The 19,926-nt window shown below is 31.9% G+C and overlaps 1 protein-coding gene across 1 annotated transcript; it reads right to left on the bottom strand.

Moving 5' to 3' along the window:
• Nucleotides 1–82: 82 nt before the first annotated feature.
• Nucleotides 83–11,093, bottom strand: LOC116776180 (ornithine decarboxylase antizyme 2). Its single transcript, XM_032669294.2, is given in 8 exon segments — nt 83–1,101; nt 1,547–1,659; nt 2,201–2,296; nt 2,695–2,798; nt 3,006–3,102; nt 3,104–3,110; nt 3,781–3,882; nt 10,862–11,093. Coding segments are annotated over 8 exon segments (777 nt in total). The 5' UTR covers nt 10,966–11,093; the 3' UTR covers nt 83–947.
• Nucleotides 11,094–19,926: the final 8,833 nt, after the last annotated feature.

A 19,926-nucleotide genomic window follows, 5' to 3' on the forward strand; every position in this document is an offset into this window, starting at 1 on the left:
CAATCATCTATAACAATTTTTAAACGAATGAAACGTTTTGAAAGCAGGAAAAATCTCTGATGTCACATAAATAAAACAATAATTGATTAATATTACTTTATTTCATTTCCATTACATTAAACTTAATACTAAATACGGCGAATCCCAAATTAATACTTCGGAAACCAAATACTGGAAACGACACGACAACGACACGACACGACATGTCCGTCGACCGCATCGTGTAACTCAAAATGGGATCAGCCGTACGTCACTATGATTAACAAAAGGAAGTATCGTTAAGTTTTTACTGTTAGAATACAAATGAATACTCAGAAATCAGAGAAGCGATACATTTTTTTTTTTATTTATTTATTTATTAACTTCATATGATTAAAAACTTACTCGCTAACTTCGCTTACGGATTCTAGTGAACCCACCGTCAAAAGGTAGAGTGTAGTTTATATTTAAAAAAAAAAAAAGTAAAGTGTACAAAAAAAATAATTAATTATCGATCAAAGGGGAAAGATTTTAAAAAGTTGCTATGTGTAAACTTGTTATAATACAAACGAGATATAATTATATATTTTTTTGCATATTTTTTTATATATTTTTTTAATTTTTTTTTTTACATTTTCTCATTCAAACGCACTACTCCCGGAGCGGGTTTAATAAACACGACGACATATATAATAAGAAAGGAAAAAAAAAAATACCCACGGAACAAGCGTCAACGGGTTGCCACTCATCCCGGGATCTAAACTATCCTATGCTATGATAAAAATCCTATGACCTGTCCCCGACCAAGCCAATACTGTTGTGATAGCGCGACCAAACTAAAAATACATCATAATAAGCAATAAGACTACCGAGAAAAAAATTGCTACCACTAAGACTACTGTTAGATACTGTGTCACATCCTATCTCTATGCGGATCCGGACTGGTGGTGCTCAAGGTAGCGTGGTGGTCACTGCATATTATAGTTCAGGAACAAATAATCTGGATGCTCGATGCCATCCATTTGATGTGAATTTGGCGGTAGGATCTGGAATCCCATGAACATGAAGGTGCGGAGGAGGGTGGAGCGGTCAGAGCGATTCTTCGACACGCAGATAATACAGCTGGAAATACAAACAGGTCATATTCAATACATGCATTAGAACCTGCGACCCTGATATCTAATTTCAGTCACTACTAACTAAGCCATAGTGTCCTTACTCGAGTCGCTATATAGACCATTCTTTATATCTAATTATCATCAAGAAAGAGGTATAATAAAATCAATATAACTACAGTACTGAGATAAATAATCTTAAATATAATCCAGAGTGTCATTTATATAAATTAAATAACAGTAAGTCTAAAATAATTCTTGAGACATCAGTCAAGTCGAGCGTTTCATCAAAATCGGTCCAGCCGTTTAAGATATTAATTGCAAACAGAACTAGCATTATCCAATCACTAAAATAAATACCCCAGATACACACTTGGAAGCAATTATTGGGTTTATTGAACAGATTATCTTATCTAGATAGTACTAACAAAAAATAATATATATATACTGACTTGCTACATCCGAGTCTCTCCTCAGCAAAGTCCAGCAACATGACGAAGCTGTCCTTACTGCCAGCTGACAGGACTGACGGCACGCGGAGGTACATAGACTTCTGCTTCACCACCTGGCGGAAGATATTAGTTTGGATTGCATGAAAAGTGGATGGTTCGGTGAGTGTATCAGATAGGATGGGTAAAAGTCATTAGTGTTTTAAATTTTATTATTTTCGTCCACTGTGTGCAGTAAACGATTTTTATTTAAGAATTTGTTAAATAAAGTACTGTTTTAGTCCATCAAAATCAGGCTTTATTTATGCTTATTACCAGCAACTTAAGAATTACTTGTATGCCGGCATTTTATAACTATATAAGGCTATTTCATTTAATGTATCAAAAGTGTATTTTAAACCTCTAGTTAAGTTAGGAAGAGTGTAACATTAACTGTTAACTGTAGTTACTTAGCAGATATATCTGTTTAACTAAGCAAATAAAACCAATATTTTCTACTTTACTAATGAGAATAATAATCTAGTCTGACCGTGATCACGGTTGCTGGGAGTATCGAACCTACAGGGGATGAGGTTTTAATAATATAAATAAGTTATAGTATATCAAAAAATATTAGTTTTATTTGTATGAATAGTCGGGTAGTTTTAAATAACTCACAGCTTCCCAGCGAGTGACAGTGTTCTCTGTCAGGTAGATCTTGAACTCAACCTTCACCGGCTTCCTGTCTTTCAATTCAAGGATTCTTGCTATCACCTGGAACGACCGAGCTGTTAGGTTATGGGACTAATAAAATACTACTTGGTATAACTATAATTAAAATTCCATTACTTTGCAATAAGCTTATCATGTCTATATTAATTGACACTGTAATTTTATGTATGGTATATATATATATATATGTGAAATAAACATGACTATTCTGATATAAAAAAAAAGGTTCTAATTAAGTTCATTGAGAACTCGACGACTCGAAAGTTTCGAGTTATTTTGAATCAGGAGCATTTTTTGAGTAAATAAATTTACTCATTATTACGGGTGCACTGATCTCCGTCTTATGATTTGCACTACGTCCTTTCCTTTCCTCGTGTGCTACTTACTTTACACAATTAAAATACATACGATTCCCCCCCCCCCCCACCAAGTGTACCAACCTCCTCTCTCCTCTGTACCAACAGAGCTGGATGTTCTGTGAGACTATCCGAACTGCTGCTCAGGGAACTCGCGCTTGACCATAGCAGGGCGCTCAACAAGTCACCTTGAAGGTTTATCAAATGGGTTAGGTTTGCATAATATGAAAAACTATATGAAGGTCAATTTAAATCTAATATTAAGGATACCAACTCAACAATAATGAGAGATATTAATAATCGTACGTGTGAGTAACAATCGCGAGGGACAAGTAACCAAGCTACATGTGAGTAAATACCGTATATATGAGTTATGGTATCGAGTGTGTACTAACGGTCGTTGTCGTCGTGTGCGGGGGTGGCGGGGGCGGCGGGGCTCGCGGCCCCGCCATTCACCCCTCCGGGAGGTGCGGAGCCGAGCGCAGAAACATCAGGACCACCTTCGCAAATTAAAACTAATTATATAAAATATATTGTGCATATATTAGTGTTAGTTTGGTGATTAGGGGCCAACCATAAAGTACGTCACACGGTAATGGGGAAGGGTATCACCGTAGTGTGACATCGTACGATAAGGTGCATGGGAGGACCAATGGTTTTGTGGCGTCACATGTTAAAATTTAAAATACCTAGATTATTATTTAATAAAAATAAATATAACAATGAAAATAACTGTTTTCTCTCCATTATTTTTAATGCATACATAAATTTTAAAAATGTATGACGTCACATCAGGAGAGGGGGGAGGGTTTATAAAAATGTGACAAGGACGGGGGGAGAGGTTCAAAAGTCCCAAAAATCGTGTGACTTGCTTTAATGATGACCCCATACACAAAGTAAGTAAATAAATAATGTTATATAGTTTAAAAATTACAATGACAATATGATTTTTCGTTCTTCCAGCGACTGTTTGATTCGATTATTCGATATTCTAATTACTTCGCTGTTATCCCGATCACTGGTAACCGAGATCAGAGTATGAAGCGTAATTTGGAACAATTAACTTCAACGTTAATAAAACATATCGAATTTTCTTATAGAAAATAAAGTAAAATGAAAATTTTCAAATCTGTTATACAGAACTATCATGTTATGTTAGTTGCAACTCACCACAGAGGCCCGGCGCCCAGGCAGAGCGAGAAACACTCGGCGTCGGAAGCCGACAAAGCGGAGCGCTTACTGCCGGCCGCGCTCAAGGACGCTCCGTCACCACTGAAATGAATTAACGTTTTAAATTAACGGTTTATGGTGGCAGAGCCTAGCTGTGGTCAAGTTACTACAGCTGGAACATGGGCTGACTCGACCGGGGAACTACCACCCTCTCACAGGAGATCGGCGTCAAGTAGTTTTTAATGGCTGCGTTTCGTCTGATGAGTGAGAGAGACGGTTGCCCTTTCCCTTTTCCTATTCTTTACTCTCCCTCTCTCACAATCAAAGTCGGCAACGAATCCACAACATCCCTTATGTTGCGGATGCCCATAGCAACCTTCCAACAGGTAGGCCATCTGGTCGTTTGCCGCCTTTCAAATAAAAAAACTAACCTTTATAGGTTTGAAGGGGTGTTGAGGATATTGCGTCTTACTTTAACGAGCAAATTAACGCAGTATCTATCCAAGGCGATGATATAGAAGGAAAATTTTAGTTTTAAAAGTTTCAACTTATTGTTCTGGTAATAAATTTCCTATATAAGTTGTAATTTAGAGCCGTTCTATTGTAGGCACACGCTGTTCAAGACGATTGTTTCTGCAATCTTCAGTTCTAGCCCCAGGGACGCTATTGATGGTGTTCACAAAAATGTTCATCCCGGACACGGATTACAGTCTAATGACTGCTTTATCCCATTTTGTGCAACCACCAATTGTGTACTACCACAGATTACCATCTCTTGATCGGTATTTTTTTTTATTGTTGCAATAATAAGTAAGAAACTGTATAGTCTGTGGGATGGAATAAAATGATTACTTTGAAACAGACGTCTCAACAATAATGTCAGCTATTTATAACAATCATTAATTCTGTCCAACATTCATTACTAGTTTATTTTGAATCCAAGAGTAATTTTATTTTAGTTCAAGGGAACAGAAATAAAACTAATCAAGTCTAAAAAGACTGAATCCAGAACAGACCACAGCGGCTTGTACGCTACATTCAAATTATATGTCAAAAAAAAAATACAAATTGTCCAAGTAAGAACAAAAAAATTAAAGAAAAATATTTATTTACTTTAAAAACCACGAGTAATATATATACATAACTATTACTCACTTGATCAGCTTGATAACCATTTTCTTGTATATAAATAAAATTTAACAATAAAATACAATAATATCACAAATTCTTGGAATGTACAAAACTCGAAAGACAATCTATAGTTATAACGTATCTTTAAATTCTCTACACTTTATTTCTACGCTGTACGTGAACAGCATATTATATATTTTGTCGTTAAATTCAGTGATTATTGGTTCAAAGAAAAACGTCTTACTTATTAGGAATTCGAGCAACCACTGAGATTGCGATCCTCCTCACAGATAGACGTAAGACGTAAAAAAACTATATTTATTTATAGATATTATATGAGCCAAAGAAGATGGGAACCATTAGTTTAAAAAAAAAAAAACATTTTATGAAACTAAAAGTATAAAATCTCTAAATATTTAAAAACTAAAATAAATATATCTACCTCATAACGCGCATAACATACGTATGTTAGGTATTTATAGCAAACTATCTAAAAAAGATTTGGATGAAATTTCAAAAAAAATTTCTAGTAATTAATGGAAAACATGTAAAAAAAAGCACTTATAATTTTTTTATATCTAAACAAATTGCATTAATTTTAATTACCAAAAAATTTTAATTAAATTTTTACTCTAAAATTGTTGTCTTAAAAAAGATAACAACTGTTTGCGAACTTATAAAAAAGATAAAAAGTTAGATTATTATAAAAAGATAATAAGTAAATCATTTAAATACTCGTGTCTGATAGCAGTGTTTACTCGTTCGGTGCCAAGAAATGCGCTCTTACTCACTCCTACGGACTACGGTTTTATAGATCGGCGTGAAAATTGTTTCCCACATATATAGGGTTTTCCATTAAGGACGCTTGATCTTTGAAATGCAAAACAAAATACATGTAGGAAAGATATTTGCGAAATTTTTTTTTTATTTGGAAGGTCTATCGACCCCATTATGTATGGAATATGACATCATTCAAATGACCGCCACGGCTTCGGTTGGTGGCGCGCACACGAAAGGTCCAATTTTCGATGACTCTGGCGCACAAATCGGGCTGTATTTGATTGACCGTTGACGGTGACGGCCACACCATTATCGTTTTCGAAAAAATACGGACCAATCACGCCTCCGGCCCAAAATCCGCACCAAACAGTCACTTTCTGCGGGTGCATTGCCACTTGGTGAACCTCGTGTGGATTGGTCTCGTCCCGCATTTTCGGATGAATGGCTATGTCAACAAGCAAAATACGGCAATTTTGCTTGTTGACATAGCCATTCATCCAAAAATGCGCCTCGTCGCTGAAGATGATTTTTTTGCCAAAATCGGCGTCAACTTCCAACTGCTCTAATGCCCAGTCAGCGAACACACGGCGCTGTCTATGGTCATTAACCTTGAGCTCTTGGGTCAGCTGGATCTTGTACGGGTGCAGGCTCAAGTCACAACGCAAAATTCGCCAAGTTGTCGTCTGCGAAAGGCCGAGTTCCTGTGCGCGACGCGGAATTGACTGCCGCGGGTTTTCGAGGACACTGTCGCGCACAGCGGCGATATTCTCGGCAGATCTCGCGTTACGTTGACGCACGGGAACCGGCTGATTGTTAACTGACCCGGTTGACTCGAATTTGTCCACCAATCGACGGATAGTCGACTCGGCAGGACGATCATCACGACCGTAAAACGGGCGAAGTGCGCGGAACGTTGCTCGAACTGAAGACCCATTTTCATAAAACAATTTTATGATTTGCACGTGCTGCTCGACACTGTAACCTGCCATGGTGGTTTGGGAGGACGGAATGAATATAACACACTGCATTTGACACCTGTCACTCAAACAACATGGCCGCAATCAGCTGTCAAAGTTCAAGCGTCCCTATTGGAAAACCCCATAGTTGTTCCCAACTATTCTGACAGATTAATTTAAATTACAACACATTAATAAGTGAAGATCCCGTAACGTATTTTCCTTTTTTATGTTTATTTAAACAATTTCTAAATAAAGATATATAATTTAATCTGCTACTATAGTCATAACATAGCTATAATTAAATAAAAAACATTAATAGTAAGAATATTTTATACTTGATGTTACTCATTGTTACTCATTATTACTCAATGTTACTCATTTTGCGGAACTATAAAAGAATTAAAAAATTCTTGAATCTGTTTAATAACATTGAGAATTCTCATTGACATACTCTTTATGCGTGTGTGTAATTAGACCAACCGACTTACTATTTATATATATATATATATATGTATGTATATGTATAAATAGTTTTATGTAAATACAGAAAGTAGTGTCTTTAAATTCGGTCGAGAAATATATATATTTTATGCTTATTTTCTAATTAAATAGAGGCTGCATTAATGACAGCTTTATTAATCTAAATGCCATGGCATTGTGGCCATAAAATGACCTGTAAATAGAATATCGGACATATAATTCGTTCAACAATTATTGTAGTAATTGTAATGCCAAATTACGTCAATCGACTCATTGCCATATCCGAATAATGTAACATCACATTAGGATGAGACAGTTTTCTGTTCCCGGCTTGTATGTTTGCACGTTTCCATGTTTATATCAAAAACTAAATCTGCTCTCAACGCGTTCCATGACTTTGTTATAACGAAACAATTGGTACATTACGTCGAATATTATGATGTCGTTGTTAATGTGCAAATGCAAATAAACATACACATTTCTAGGTTTTATATAATGCACAAAGATATATATATATATATATCGGTAATTTGTACAAATATTACGATTCAATGCCGGTAAATTCTCATGATGGCATCCCTTTTAATATTATCGGTAGCTGTATACAAAACAGGGCACCGCGCAGTTGGCGAGGCGCACTGTTTACGTTCTATAAATACATACGTTGCTGTGTTTATATATATATATATATATATATATGTTTTGTTTAAGATTATTTTGGGAACAAACAAGCACGGCTTCATAAGAACATCGAGTTCACATGAGCGTCGATAGGTGGCGCTGTTGATAAAAAAACAAATTTAGAACGTTTTCTACATATACATATAAAAATGCAATGTTTTATCCCTTTTATATTATCGTTACTTTAGTTAGGAGTCATTCAGAACATTATTTATCAGGCAGTACTAAGCTTTGTCTCTCATTATTTTTAACATAGCAATCATTTTGATCTCGGCTACACATCTCATGTCTACATTTATATGACTCTTCATTAGCTTATATATCAGCTTCCATTAACACACTTATTAAGAAGTACCTTCATATCCACATATATATATATATATATATATGCGTACGTGAGTGTATATGTACGTGTGTGTGGGTGTATGTGTGTCTATATATAAAGATAAACAAATACACTTCTACAGAATAACAAAAATTTATATAGAGTAAGTTATGTTTTGAGTGGAAAAATTTTCCCTTACATAATCTACTTCTCAAACAAAGCATTTGTGTTATTATGATATGATACGATACAGCATTGTTTTCGCTTCAATTAAAGTATTACTTGTTTCAGTTCTCAAGGTTTGTATAAAATATTATATTTACTAAAAATTAAACCAACTTTCGAGAAACACACAAACATATAGCCTTATGATGCCTAAACATAACAACTTCATCCAAAACGATTCAGTCATTTGCACATTATTATGTAACAGACATGACAAACAGGTAAATCCTCACTATATTCATACCTCATGCTCATTAAGAAGGAAAATTAGAGTAAAGCCTGTAATTATTGTTATAGAGGTATCAACAGTCTCCGAGTTGTATAATAAGTTCTTCTAGAATGTTCCAGTCATGACCTCTTTATAGTAGCTATCGCCTGTGACTTTGCTCGCGTATTAGACTAGCCTTGGGATATTTGTTCTCATCATTGTGACATTTCATTTGATTTGAGGAGGAAATACATTATCAGATTCTGACTCGGTGAAACTGGAACTGCCTCAGTACGAGGATCTATAAATTAAAAACCTATTTCTGTAAATCGGATTTTAATTGAAGAATTTATAGCGGTCTTAATACATATTCAGTGGAACTGCGATCGTCTCTAATGAAATCGGTCAAAGAGCCCAGCCTAATTAACTCAAAGCTAAAATCTCATCAAAATCTGTCCAGCCCTTCCAAGACATTAAGACAGTCGAAAATTTTATAAAAAATACATATTCTAAACTATCATATGCGTTTAGTGGGAAGCTATTAATTTGAAATTGAAAAACACAACAAATTTATTTAAAAAAAAGTTCAATGTTTACGAGTAAATTTTTGAAAACAGAAGCGTAAAGTTTAATTAAACGTAATAACGAATAAAGGACATTAAAACAAAAACTTCAAACACGAAAACATTGAAGGTCTCATTAAATTATCTCGGCTCCCTCACACATCTACATTAAGAGATAAGTTATCATTCCTTTCATAGTATTGTATTTTTTTTTTATTCATTAATATATAAATCTTTGTTTCAGAACTGCTTACATAACAAAATAATCACACATCCACATACAAAAATTTAAGACAGATAATTTTTTTTTGTCGGCCATGACCTTCAAACTACCCTCAAAAAAATTTCCACAACTAGTAACCAATCAATGATATGCACGTGTCTAAATCGACCAACCCAAGGTCAGAACGTTTAAGCCACGAGTGTCCTCTTGCATTGAAGCAATGATCGAGAATTAATAACGTTGACAGATTGTTAACAAAATCTGTTGTTTTGCAATGTATGTCTTTATGTTCCCATAACATTGTAAACTAACACATTATGCATTAGACTGTTGAAAAATGTGCTGGGTCTACTTTTGCAGGGAGAGGAGCTTCTACAGACTGGGACTTGCAACCTATGTGTAGGTTAAACAGGCCCTATCAAATGCGAGTTAAACACTCACCTCCACTAGCCAAGCTCCTCCCTCTAACTAACCAAATTCATAGTTTTTGGGATTATCTGAACAACAGATTCACTTTGAGATTAAGACCAAACCTACTTGGGCATACAATATTAACTTTTTTACAAAATTATTTCAATTTAATAAATTATACCTAAAAGTAAAAGTACTTTCACATTTATGTATCAAAAGTGCTGAAATTGAGTTGCTTGATGCAAGCTGGCACACAGTGTTATAAAACACAGATAAAAAACAAACACATAATAATACAGATAAAAAAAAATTCATATCCAAACAATATAAGGTCTTTGTCTTCATCATTGTTACCTATTATTAGTAACTTCAGATATTAATTATAGCATTACTAGCTTTTCCCTGAAAAATTACTTTTTACAGAAAAAACAAGTGTATTTTAAAGCTATATCTAACTCTGGACCTGCATCATGATAATAGGTTTAGCAGTTAAGCCTTGTATAAAACAAACATACAATGTAAATAAGGTATATACAAACATAAATAATGATTAGATAATGTACAATTTTATTGGTACTTTGTGATGAAATCTAATTGGTTAAATTTAATTATAAAAAAAATATGTTTATCAAAGAAAAGTTATATATAATTTTTAACCAGCTACGTAAAAGTAGGTACGAATGAGAAAATTGGCTGTGAAATAATATTTAACGTATTTTGAGAATAACCGTTCCCAAACTTAATGTAACCTAGATTCAACAACTAACAAAATAATTTTAGAAATCACAATAAAAATGGGGTAAGAAAATTTGTAACCGAGAGATTCGAGTGCCTGGAATGTAGATCTAAGAAAATTTATCATCGAATAGAATTTCATATTAGTCAGCACTTATATATAAAATGGCGATCGTAATTATGTTTTGTGGTAGGAAAAAGTAATGGCATATTGCTTGTGTTTCGATATTAACAACAATTACATTTTAATGACGTGTGACCTGATGACGTATGCAGATTCAAGGACAATTTTAAATTGGAAATAAGGGTAATAAATATAGTTACAACATTTTTTTGGCAAGGAAAGTACGTAATACTCACTAGTAGTGCTTGGTGGCGATCGGAGACTCAGGTTCTATCACGAAGCCCTTGACGTCGTAGTAATTACTACTGCTAAAATTTAACTGTTGTATCAACTTCGTCATCGTGGCAAATCGTATTTAAGCCTTTACAAAACGTCGAAACAAAAACACGGTTGGACCGTTGAGATGGCAGAAAATAAATTGCGCAGCAAACTAGCCTGTTTCACAATAGCTAAATGATTTCTGATTAGTCAATTTCAATAGAAATGTCACTATAATACAGAATATAAAAATGTCGTCTATGTGCATACAAACGTGATATGAACGACTCTCTTTTAAACTTAATCGTATTATATTTTCTGTAATGGCCACCGGAAACGTGACATTTTCTTACGTTTCGTTCTAAGGAGATATACTTTATAAATTTACACGAGACATTTTTTTAACTAAAAGGAATGAATGAAACATGTATTTTGTTTTTATTATTTAATACTGATATAAATAAGTTATTATGTATTTCTAAACTTATATAGTTTATCATTATTTATGTATCTTTTGATACTATAATAAAATTGAAAGTGAACTGAAAGTAAAATGGCAAACTGTCATTTTATAGTCAAAACAAAACGCTGTGTTACGTCACACGCTACGTCAAATTCAATCAATAGTGTTGCGTAGCTACCAACGCCGCACTCTGGTATCGATCGATACTGCCATAGTCGATTAAAAAATTAAACTTACCGATTTCTAAATATTAAGGAGGGCATACTTGTTTCCGCTTCAATATTTTTAAATCTTTGTTCTTGTATCATGTAACTTGATGCCGGTAGGGCATGTAACGTCATAACTTCACTTTAATATGCACTGCACCCAAACAAACACTGAATTAAGGGTTTATTTTTTGTCTTTCCACTGAAACTGACATTAACTCCTTTGCCACTGTATTTGTTTCTTTCACAGTTAAGGACAATGAACAACGACATTCAGGCTTGAAAGTATGTGCTCGACTAATACCGCAGTCGAACGCTATATAGTTGGTATGAATATAAGAAACCTCACCCCTCTTTGAGGGTGAACTCTGGATACCACACAGGTGGATTTTTTATAATAACAAAATTATATAATAAGTAATATCACTGATTGATAAAAAAACATAAATAAATATTTTCTTTTAGCAAGTTCACTATCAAATTGAAAAAATTGTCGCTAGTGATGTATAGACATACACTTTAAGTTTTTTTACCAACCCAAATCCTTAAAAGAAATATATAATAAACATCATTAATAATGTAGGCTACAGTGTTATAATAATATTAAATATAATAAAAAAATATTCATCCAGTGAGTTCATCTGGTGTCCAAGCATGCGCGGGATGTACGTGACGTCACACCATGTTTACACCGCCCTAGTCGATTGTTTTGTACATAAGAATAATATTGTTATTCCAATATAAGATCAGTAACAATTCCCTAATCATTTATCAGTTAAACCAATTAAAATTAAATCATAATTGGACATATGAAAGCTTGAGTTGAATAGCTTGAAATGTATGCTTGAAATATTTAGACACAACGTGTCCAATTTAAGTAACAAAGAATTTTATGTAGAGAATTTTATTTATAGAATACTATTTCGGGGGTTCAAGTATTTACATAAAGTGATGTAGGATATTTTAAAAATACGTTTTTTTTATGATGATGGAATAAATTAAGTCGTAATTCCAGTGTTCTTTGACCTGTTTTCCTCCCGTTTCGCTGATCTTCAAGAAAAAATAATAATCCTTTGAGTCCGATTTACACCTTGGGTCTTTGATAAAATCTTATGATTTCTATTGTGAAAACTATATTGTATACAGACAAAAACGGCTTATCATCAATATATTGCCATATTTTTAACTAATTTTATTTGCTCTGTTGCCTAAATTTCACCGTCTATGACTCGAAATAAAGGTTCTGATTATTAATTTTAAAATTAACACGATTGTTAATTATATAAATATTTGAAAAGCAAAAATTTATTTACTATTTTTAATCTCAATAAGTATACAAATGAAATATCAAATCGTTTTTTTATATACGTTTCAGTGTAAATAAAAATACAGATGATTGATATTTTTCTCCTTTGCTTTTGACTATACAGATTTCAAACAAAAGCTTATTTTAAAAACAACAACATAAGAAAAACGATTTGTAAAAGAATTTAAATGTACAATTTCAAAACCCGTGTCCGAACATTCACCTTTGCTTGTAAGAAATCAATACATGAATAGCATTGTTCTGCATCATGCAACATCAATACTATTTATTAATTCTCTGTATTTAATTATCAAACAAATATGATCTATATATGAGTGACATCTCTATTATTAGAATATATTTTCCAGACAACATTGTTTTTTTTTTTAAACCAATCGATACTGAAATGGAGGCTCTCTCTTTTTGAAATTTTTCTCATACTGGGATTCTGTTCTTAAATTAGACGTAAAGTAAATACGGCGATGGAAAGCCTGGCATCAGCTAACCATGTAGATTGTATAGCCTTGCTTATTCATGTTTTGATCAATTATATATATCTTTTTACATTTTAACACCGCTGCTATGATTATATTTAATTTTATAATGTTATTGTAAAGTGCAAGCAGTTTTTAAAGCTTGTTCCTGGGTATCATGAGTGGAATTGGTTCAACATTTTATATAAATTCACAGCTAATGCAATATTTACGAGAGGTTGTTAGCTCAGAGGCACGCTCGAAAAATATTGTATTATAAATTTAAGACATAAAATATTTCTCATAATATTTAATACTATTAACTATTTTTGTAATACACGTTAATATCGAATAAAACTGATTTCATTCGATTTATAACCATCGACTCGATTTATCGATAATTGAACATCTGATGTCCGACATCACTAAGCTGACTATGATCAGATGACCATATCAATTGCTTGTCATTTTGTTAAAGAATAGATAATTCACGTGCATTGATTAAAGTTTATCAAGAAATTAAGAAAATATAAAATTAACAAAACGTTCTATATATAAAAACAAATATATTTAAAACCCAAACGAAATATCGAAATTAGTTGCAAAATGTGACGCATTGTCGTATCGTACCTATAGTACCTAATAATTCATTGCTCTCTATGAACAATTTGCAATTAGTCTCCGACTGCTGCATTTTTTTGTTTCGTTAGTGGAAAAAGATCATGTGCCCTATGCTAGTTGAAAAACTAACTATATTACAAGGCTTTCCGCAATTTTAAAATATATTGTATCGACCATAAAATTTAGTGTGTTACAATAAACCTATCTCTCTCTCTCTCTCTCTTCTCAGGCATGTAAACATATATGTATACGGAAAAATTGTAAAAATTTTAACAAAATCAATTACAAAATATCAGAAAGGAAACTTTTCTTTTCTGATTGCTTTTAATCTTTCATTCGATCTTAATATACTATACCTATATCATCAATTGCAAAAAATATTTGTGGATGACAAAAAGAGTATGATCCTGGCAGACCCTGGCTAATGCTGGGATAATTGCCAGGAAGAAGAAGAAAAAGAGTATGATCAAAATAAACAGATAGATTTTTCTATGGAAAAATTTAATTCACAAACATTCTTAAAATTTTTTAAAACATCAAAGTGAACATAAAGTAAACATTCTTAAAAATTATACTGACAACTTAGTTTTTTCTAATCATTCACACTGGAATTGTGAAATATTCTGCCAATCTCAACGTTATTGAAGTTATTTAAATAAAGATTTCTAATGACATTTCATACTTTACTTCATTATTATTATTCATTACAATTGCATAAATCGTAATAAATAATTTTGCTTACCTCGTATGCTATAATTTCAGCTGTATACTAAGATCTGACGCCATAATTTAAAAAAAAAGTGTCTTATAGGTTGATAAGACGAATTTACCTTTTTAATTCTCGAGAATTAATTCAATGAAATGAGTTATAGTATTTAAAAAACTCAAAATGGAGATGAATCTCGTTTATAATAAGAAAAGCGTCATTACAACTGTTTTTATTTTGTTATGTCATAATTTGTACTATTTGCTATTCATAAACCTCTGTTTTAACTTTATTCGTTGAGTGGGTAATTTCTAAGATACAAAAACCATTTAACGATTGATTTCAAAGATATTATCATATTGAACATCTTGTTCTTAACAAAAGTTACAATAGGTAACTGAAAGTAGCCTCCTTCTTAGATACTAATTGATAAAGATTTATAATAAAGTAAAATTATCATTAATTTCCTTATATTTTATATCCTAAGTTTGTTAAAAAAAGATTTATTAAAATTAAACGACAAATCATGGAACTAATTGTGACAGTTTAAAACTGAACATTTTGTAATGTCAAAACTAATATCGATTATTTGAATATTTTCATTTCACTTTTTTAAATTGGATTTAATTAGATTTTCAAGATACTTCCAAACTTTATAATACGTAACAATAATTTGTAAAAACCTTTATCCATAATTTACAAATGTGTCAGTTGGAGAAAATATAATTATTTCACAACATTATTGCCATATAATTATTACGAAATAAATCATATCCATGGAAAAACTAACATATTTTGACGTTGTTCTATTTCTAAACGTTGATAACAGTTATGACATATATACCTATATATATTGTTTGTTTTTAATTCAAGTGTAGTTATTGGCTGACTAACTGTTTATCAAAATGAAGGCAGTCCTAGTGATCTTCTTATTCGGAGTAGCAATGCAGGTAAATTAATTTTGTTATTAAATTTTATAATTATTTATTCCCTGTAATTTGTGCCCTTGAAGCTGTCAAAGTCATAAAGAATAAGGACTGTTACTTTTTTGAAGTGAAACATCTAATTCGACTTCCAACAAGGTTGCGTTAAACGTTTTACGCTCGTGGGGTGGGGAGTGCGGGTGGGGGGTAGTGAAAAGGGACAGAGCGAGAGGGAATGCTTGGCGTTGGTCCAACATTCCAACGCATGAGGGAGAGGGAAAGAAATATACTCAAAAGTTGAATGTTGGTTAGAGAAAGAGAGTGAGTCGGTAGATTCTTGGTATTGTTGCTATGCAGCGAAGTAAACAGCGTGAGTTTCGTGAAATTATCTGAAATATGTAATAGTTTCTTATTGTTATTGTTGTCGTACTTTTTGTTGCTATTATTTTTTTTCTCAATTCGTCTTTTTGGACATGCCAAAGTCTAGACCATTCTGCCTATTGGGACTGTGACTCTAGATACTTTTTTGTTTTAATAATACTATTTAAATTGGAATTGAATTTATTATTCCTCTTATTTATACTATTCTCTATGAAGAGAACTGTCGTTATTAGTTATATTAAATATAAGGTATGAATTGTTTTAAATAACATTTCTAATTTTCTAAATGAAATAAAATCGTGACTGGAACATTGTATCGAAAATTCAATTTTAAAATTCTCGTTTCAACAAAATATTAAATTTAATTTTGTACCGTAACGCTTTATTGATAACTTTCGTAGATGTTGTTTTAATTATATTTTTGTATATTTTATATTGAATTGTTTTGTGCATGTAAAAAAGCGTTTTTAAAATTCTAAAACTATTTTTTTTTAACATTTAAATTAATGTCTTACATTAAAAAAAAACGGCTGTATCATGGTTTCATAAAATCACACCAGACTTTTATTCTAATCACGTAAATATCTAAGTTATTTACAATTTCAAAAGCGATAATATCTTAAAGTGATTTTTAGTTTACGTCTTATTCGCTAAATGCATCGTGATATATATATATATCTATATATATATATATATATATATATATATATATATAGATATTTCACTGGTCGTTAGACTATATATAGCATTCCAACAAAAATAAGAATTGATTAAGAATAAAATCATGGAAAGTTATTTTTAAAACTAACAACTAATATAATTTTCATTCTCATTATTACCTTTCATTCTCTCCTCGTGTTCGTTATCACGGTTGCTGCAAAGTAATCGAAACGTCGGGAGTATTTTACAATAATAATAATAAACGCGTAGTAAATCAGAAAAATATTAGTTTTATATTAATACAATAACCGTTAATGTATTTATTTTCAGCACGCAAGTTCACAATGCTTGCGATCATTGCCAGTATCTCCTTACGTGGACTCGAGCGTAGCTACATCACTAGCTGATACTCTCTCCCTGTTGACTGTCAGTAGTCTGTTATCAGAGAAGCTGCCTCTGGGGTATCCGATGGTAGCGCCGGTCGCACCCCTACCAGCTGTCGCACCCATTGCACCCGTGGTCGGAGGCCTGGGCTGTGGCTGCGATCCATTTTACAGCTACCCTTATAGTTCATACTTGATTTAAATCTTTCGTACTTGATTTGTTTAAACATTTTGTTAATTATATATGTATGTGTATTTTTATTATTAACTCTGCTCTTTTTCTATTGATACCAATAAAAACATTTTTTTTTTTGTATGGAAAACAATTTTGGTTATAAAAAATTTACATAATTTTTGTATCATTATATCGGAATTCGATACTGAAAATAAATTAAAATATAACTGCAGTTGACATTGACAGTTGTGACGTCATAATTGAATAGTTCATACAACGTGACTTTTTACAAATATACTGGGCAAGCGTTATCACGTTTGAAAGGTATAAAGAAAAATATATTGAATTTATTTTGTTTGATGTTTTCATAAGTTATATTTTATTTTAAACTGACTTATATAAAACCTTCATTGTTAAACCAGCTTGAGACTGTCAACTGTCAACTTAAAAATGTAACTCAAGCTATAAATACGTAAATAATAATATATATTAAATAGTTCTTTTCATGTTTTAAATTGTTACATGTTAATATTTCTTATTTATTATATATTTCTTATAAAAATGTATTTTTTTATTATAATATATGTATATATATTCATGTGACCTCAAAATAAATATTTTTTTGCAATAAACTGTGAATATGTTTCATTGTTGATATTTTGTTCGTTATAAGTAAAGAAAATGTGTATTACACACGCACAAGGAGTCTGTGTAGAACTAAATAAAAGGTGAGCTGTATATTGTCGATCATGTTTTATAGATCGAACTGAAAAAAAAAATACCACGTAACATTCCGGTCTGAAAATATAATTTACTATGGAATGTAACAAAGATGGAGTCTACAATATTAATTTAGAAGCGTTTTTATCAATTATAGTTTTTTATATAGCAAATGTGTCTCAACTCTCAAGATTTTTAATTGGTCAGATTCAATTTTACGCCGTATAATTACAATAATGTCAGATGGAGGAACTTGGACAGTGGAGGTGAGAGTTTAGCGTGTATTAGATAGGGGCCCCTTAAACCTCCACCTGGGTCGCAAGTCCCAATGGCCATTGTATTTTAGCCTACTAATATTATAAATGCGAAAGTCTGTGTGGAGTTATGGATCTATTTATGACCTTTTGGATGTTTGTTGTTTAAATAAATATAGCTTAAATATTAGAGTATTGTGTATAGTTGCCGCGAGACACGTCCGCGTCATGACAGTAACATTGTCTATGGTATCGTGACGCAGACAGCTTTAGATATCGCTGCGGCTTGGTTAATATACTTATAACTTTAACAATCTATACATATCTGATTCTTATTTTGATGTTGACACAGATGAAGAGGGGTGAAGAAGTTTAGATAAATTATAACAAAAAATCTATATATTTTATTATAAGGAATAAATGATATTTTAAATGTACACATACTAGTTAATATCTAGCTTTGAATATTAAATGAATTTTATTAACACGTTTTAACTTTCACACGTTATAAATTCAGACGATAGTGAATCAGCGATTTCTTTTTTGCAAAACAATCATAAAATTAATATTTATCATCAGTTATAAATTCTAGCTGATCAATAAAACAGTTCAAACAATAAACGATGATTCAAAATGATAATTAGAACTTCAAGACAATAACAACGCCATTTGTAATTTATTGACGATGTCATGTAATTGTTTTTAAATTTCGATAACAGAAAAAATAATTTTTAAAAATGATAGAATAGTGTAAATAAATGTGTTTATAATAAATGAACACAAGAAATTTAAAGATCAATATAGTTTTGGTTGGTTTCGTACACCAAACAGATTTTTTTTATTTCAGTTCAATTATCTCGATATAAAAAAACTCTCGAATTGTGAATATATATACAGTAATCCCCCCTATAACACGGTACTCTTATAACGCGTTTTCATATAACGCGATTTCATGTCCCTCGTATAACACGTGTTTTCCCCCATATAACACGGGGATTCCCCACGTGATTTTCCTCATTTAACTCGGGGATTCCAAGACGAACAAGAAAATATGCTCTTAAGTAAAGAATATAATAAAAATTCGAAAGGTGAAACCTTTGAACATTACGTTAAAAAAAGATGTCGGTGGAACGTTATTTCAGATAGCTCCGACAGCGAATAAATATGTAATAAAACTATTTTTGGAACTATTTGATTTATTTGAAATTACCTGTTTTTTAGTTACATATGTATAAGTTTTTCATTGAAAATGTTCTTGGTTTGATTTTAATAAAACGCATATATTTCGTTCATAACATAGTTTTTCCTTAATATTCGATTTAAACCCTCTTTAACAAGAAAAGTTAAACGTGAATCATTTGTATATAACGCGTTATACGAGGTCATACGAGCGCGTTTTACGAGAATTTTCGTACAACGCGTTTTCCTATAACGCGGAACAAATATACCGTGTAATAGGGGGGATTACTGTATATATATATATATTTATATATTCACAATTCGAGAGTTTAAACATAAATCTACATTATTCGGGTAAGTGCCGACTATTTCTGGTATAGATTGTTACAGTCACTTTGTCTATTAATATATTTGCCCCAGACTGAATTAAAGAATTTTGTTCAATGTTACTTTAATGTCAAAAAATGTATATTTATTTAAAATAAGTGAGAAGAATGTGCGATTCAGATAATTTTCAAAATCATTTTTATTTTTATGTTAGCAACACTCAGATGTCAAATACAATTTTACAAATTATAATATTGTTCTGTTTT

Source organism: Danaus plexippus, chromosome 28, assembly GCF_018135715.1.
Source record: "Danaus plexippus chromosome 28, MEX_DaPlex, whole genome shotgun sequence".
Classification (NCBI taxonomy): Eukaryota; Metazoa; Arthropoda; class Insecta; order Lepidoptera; family Nymphalidae; genus Danaus; species Danaus plexippus.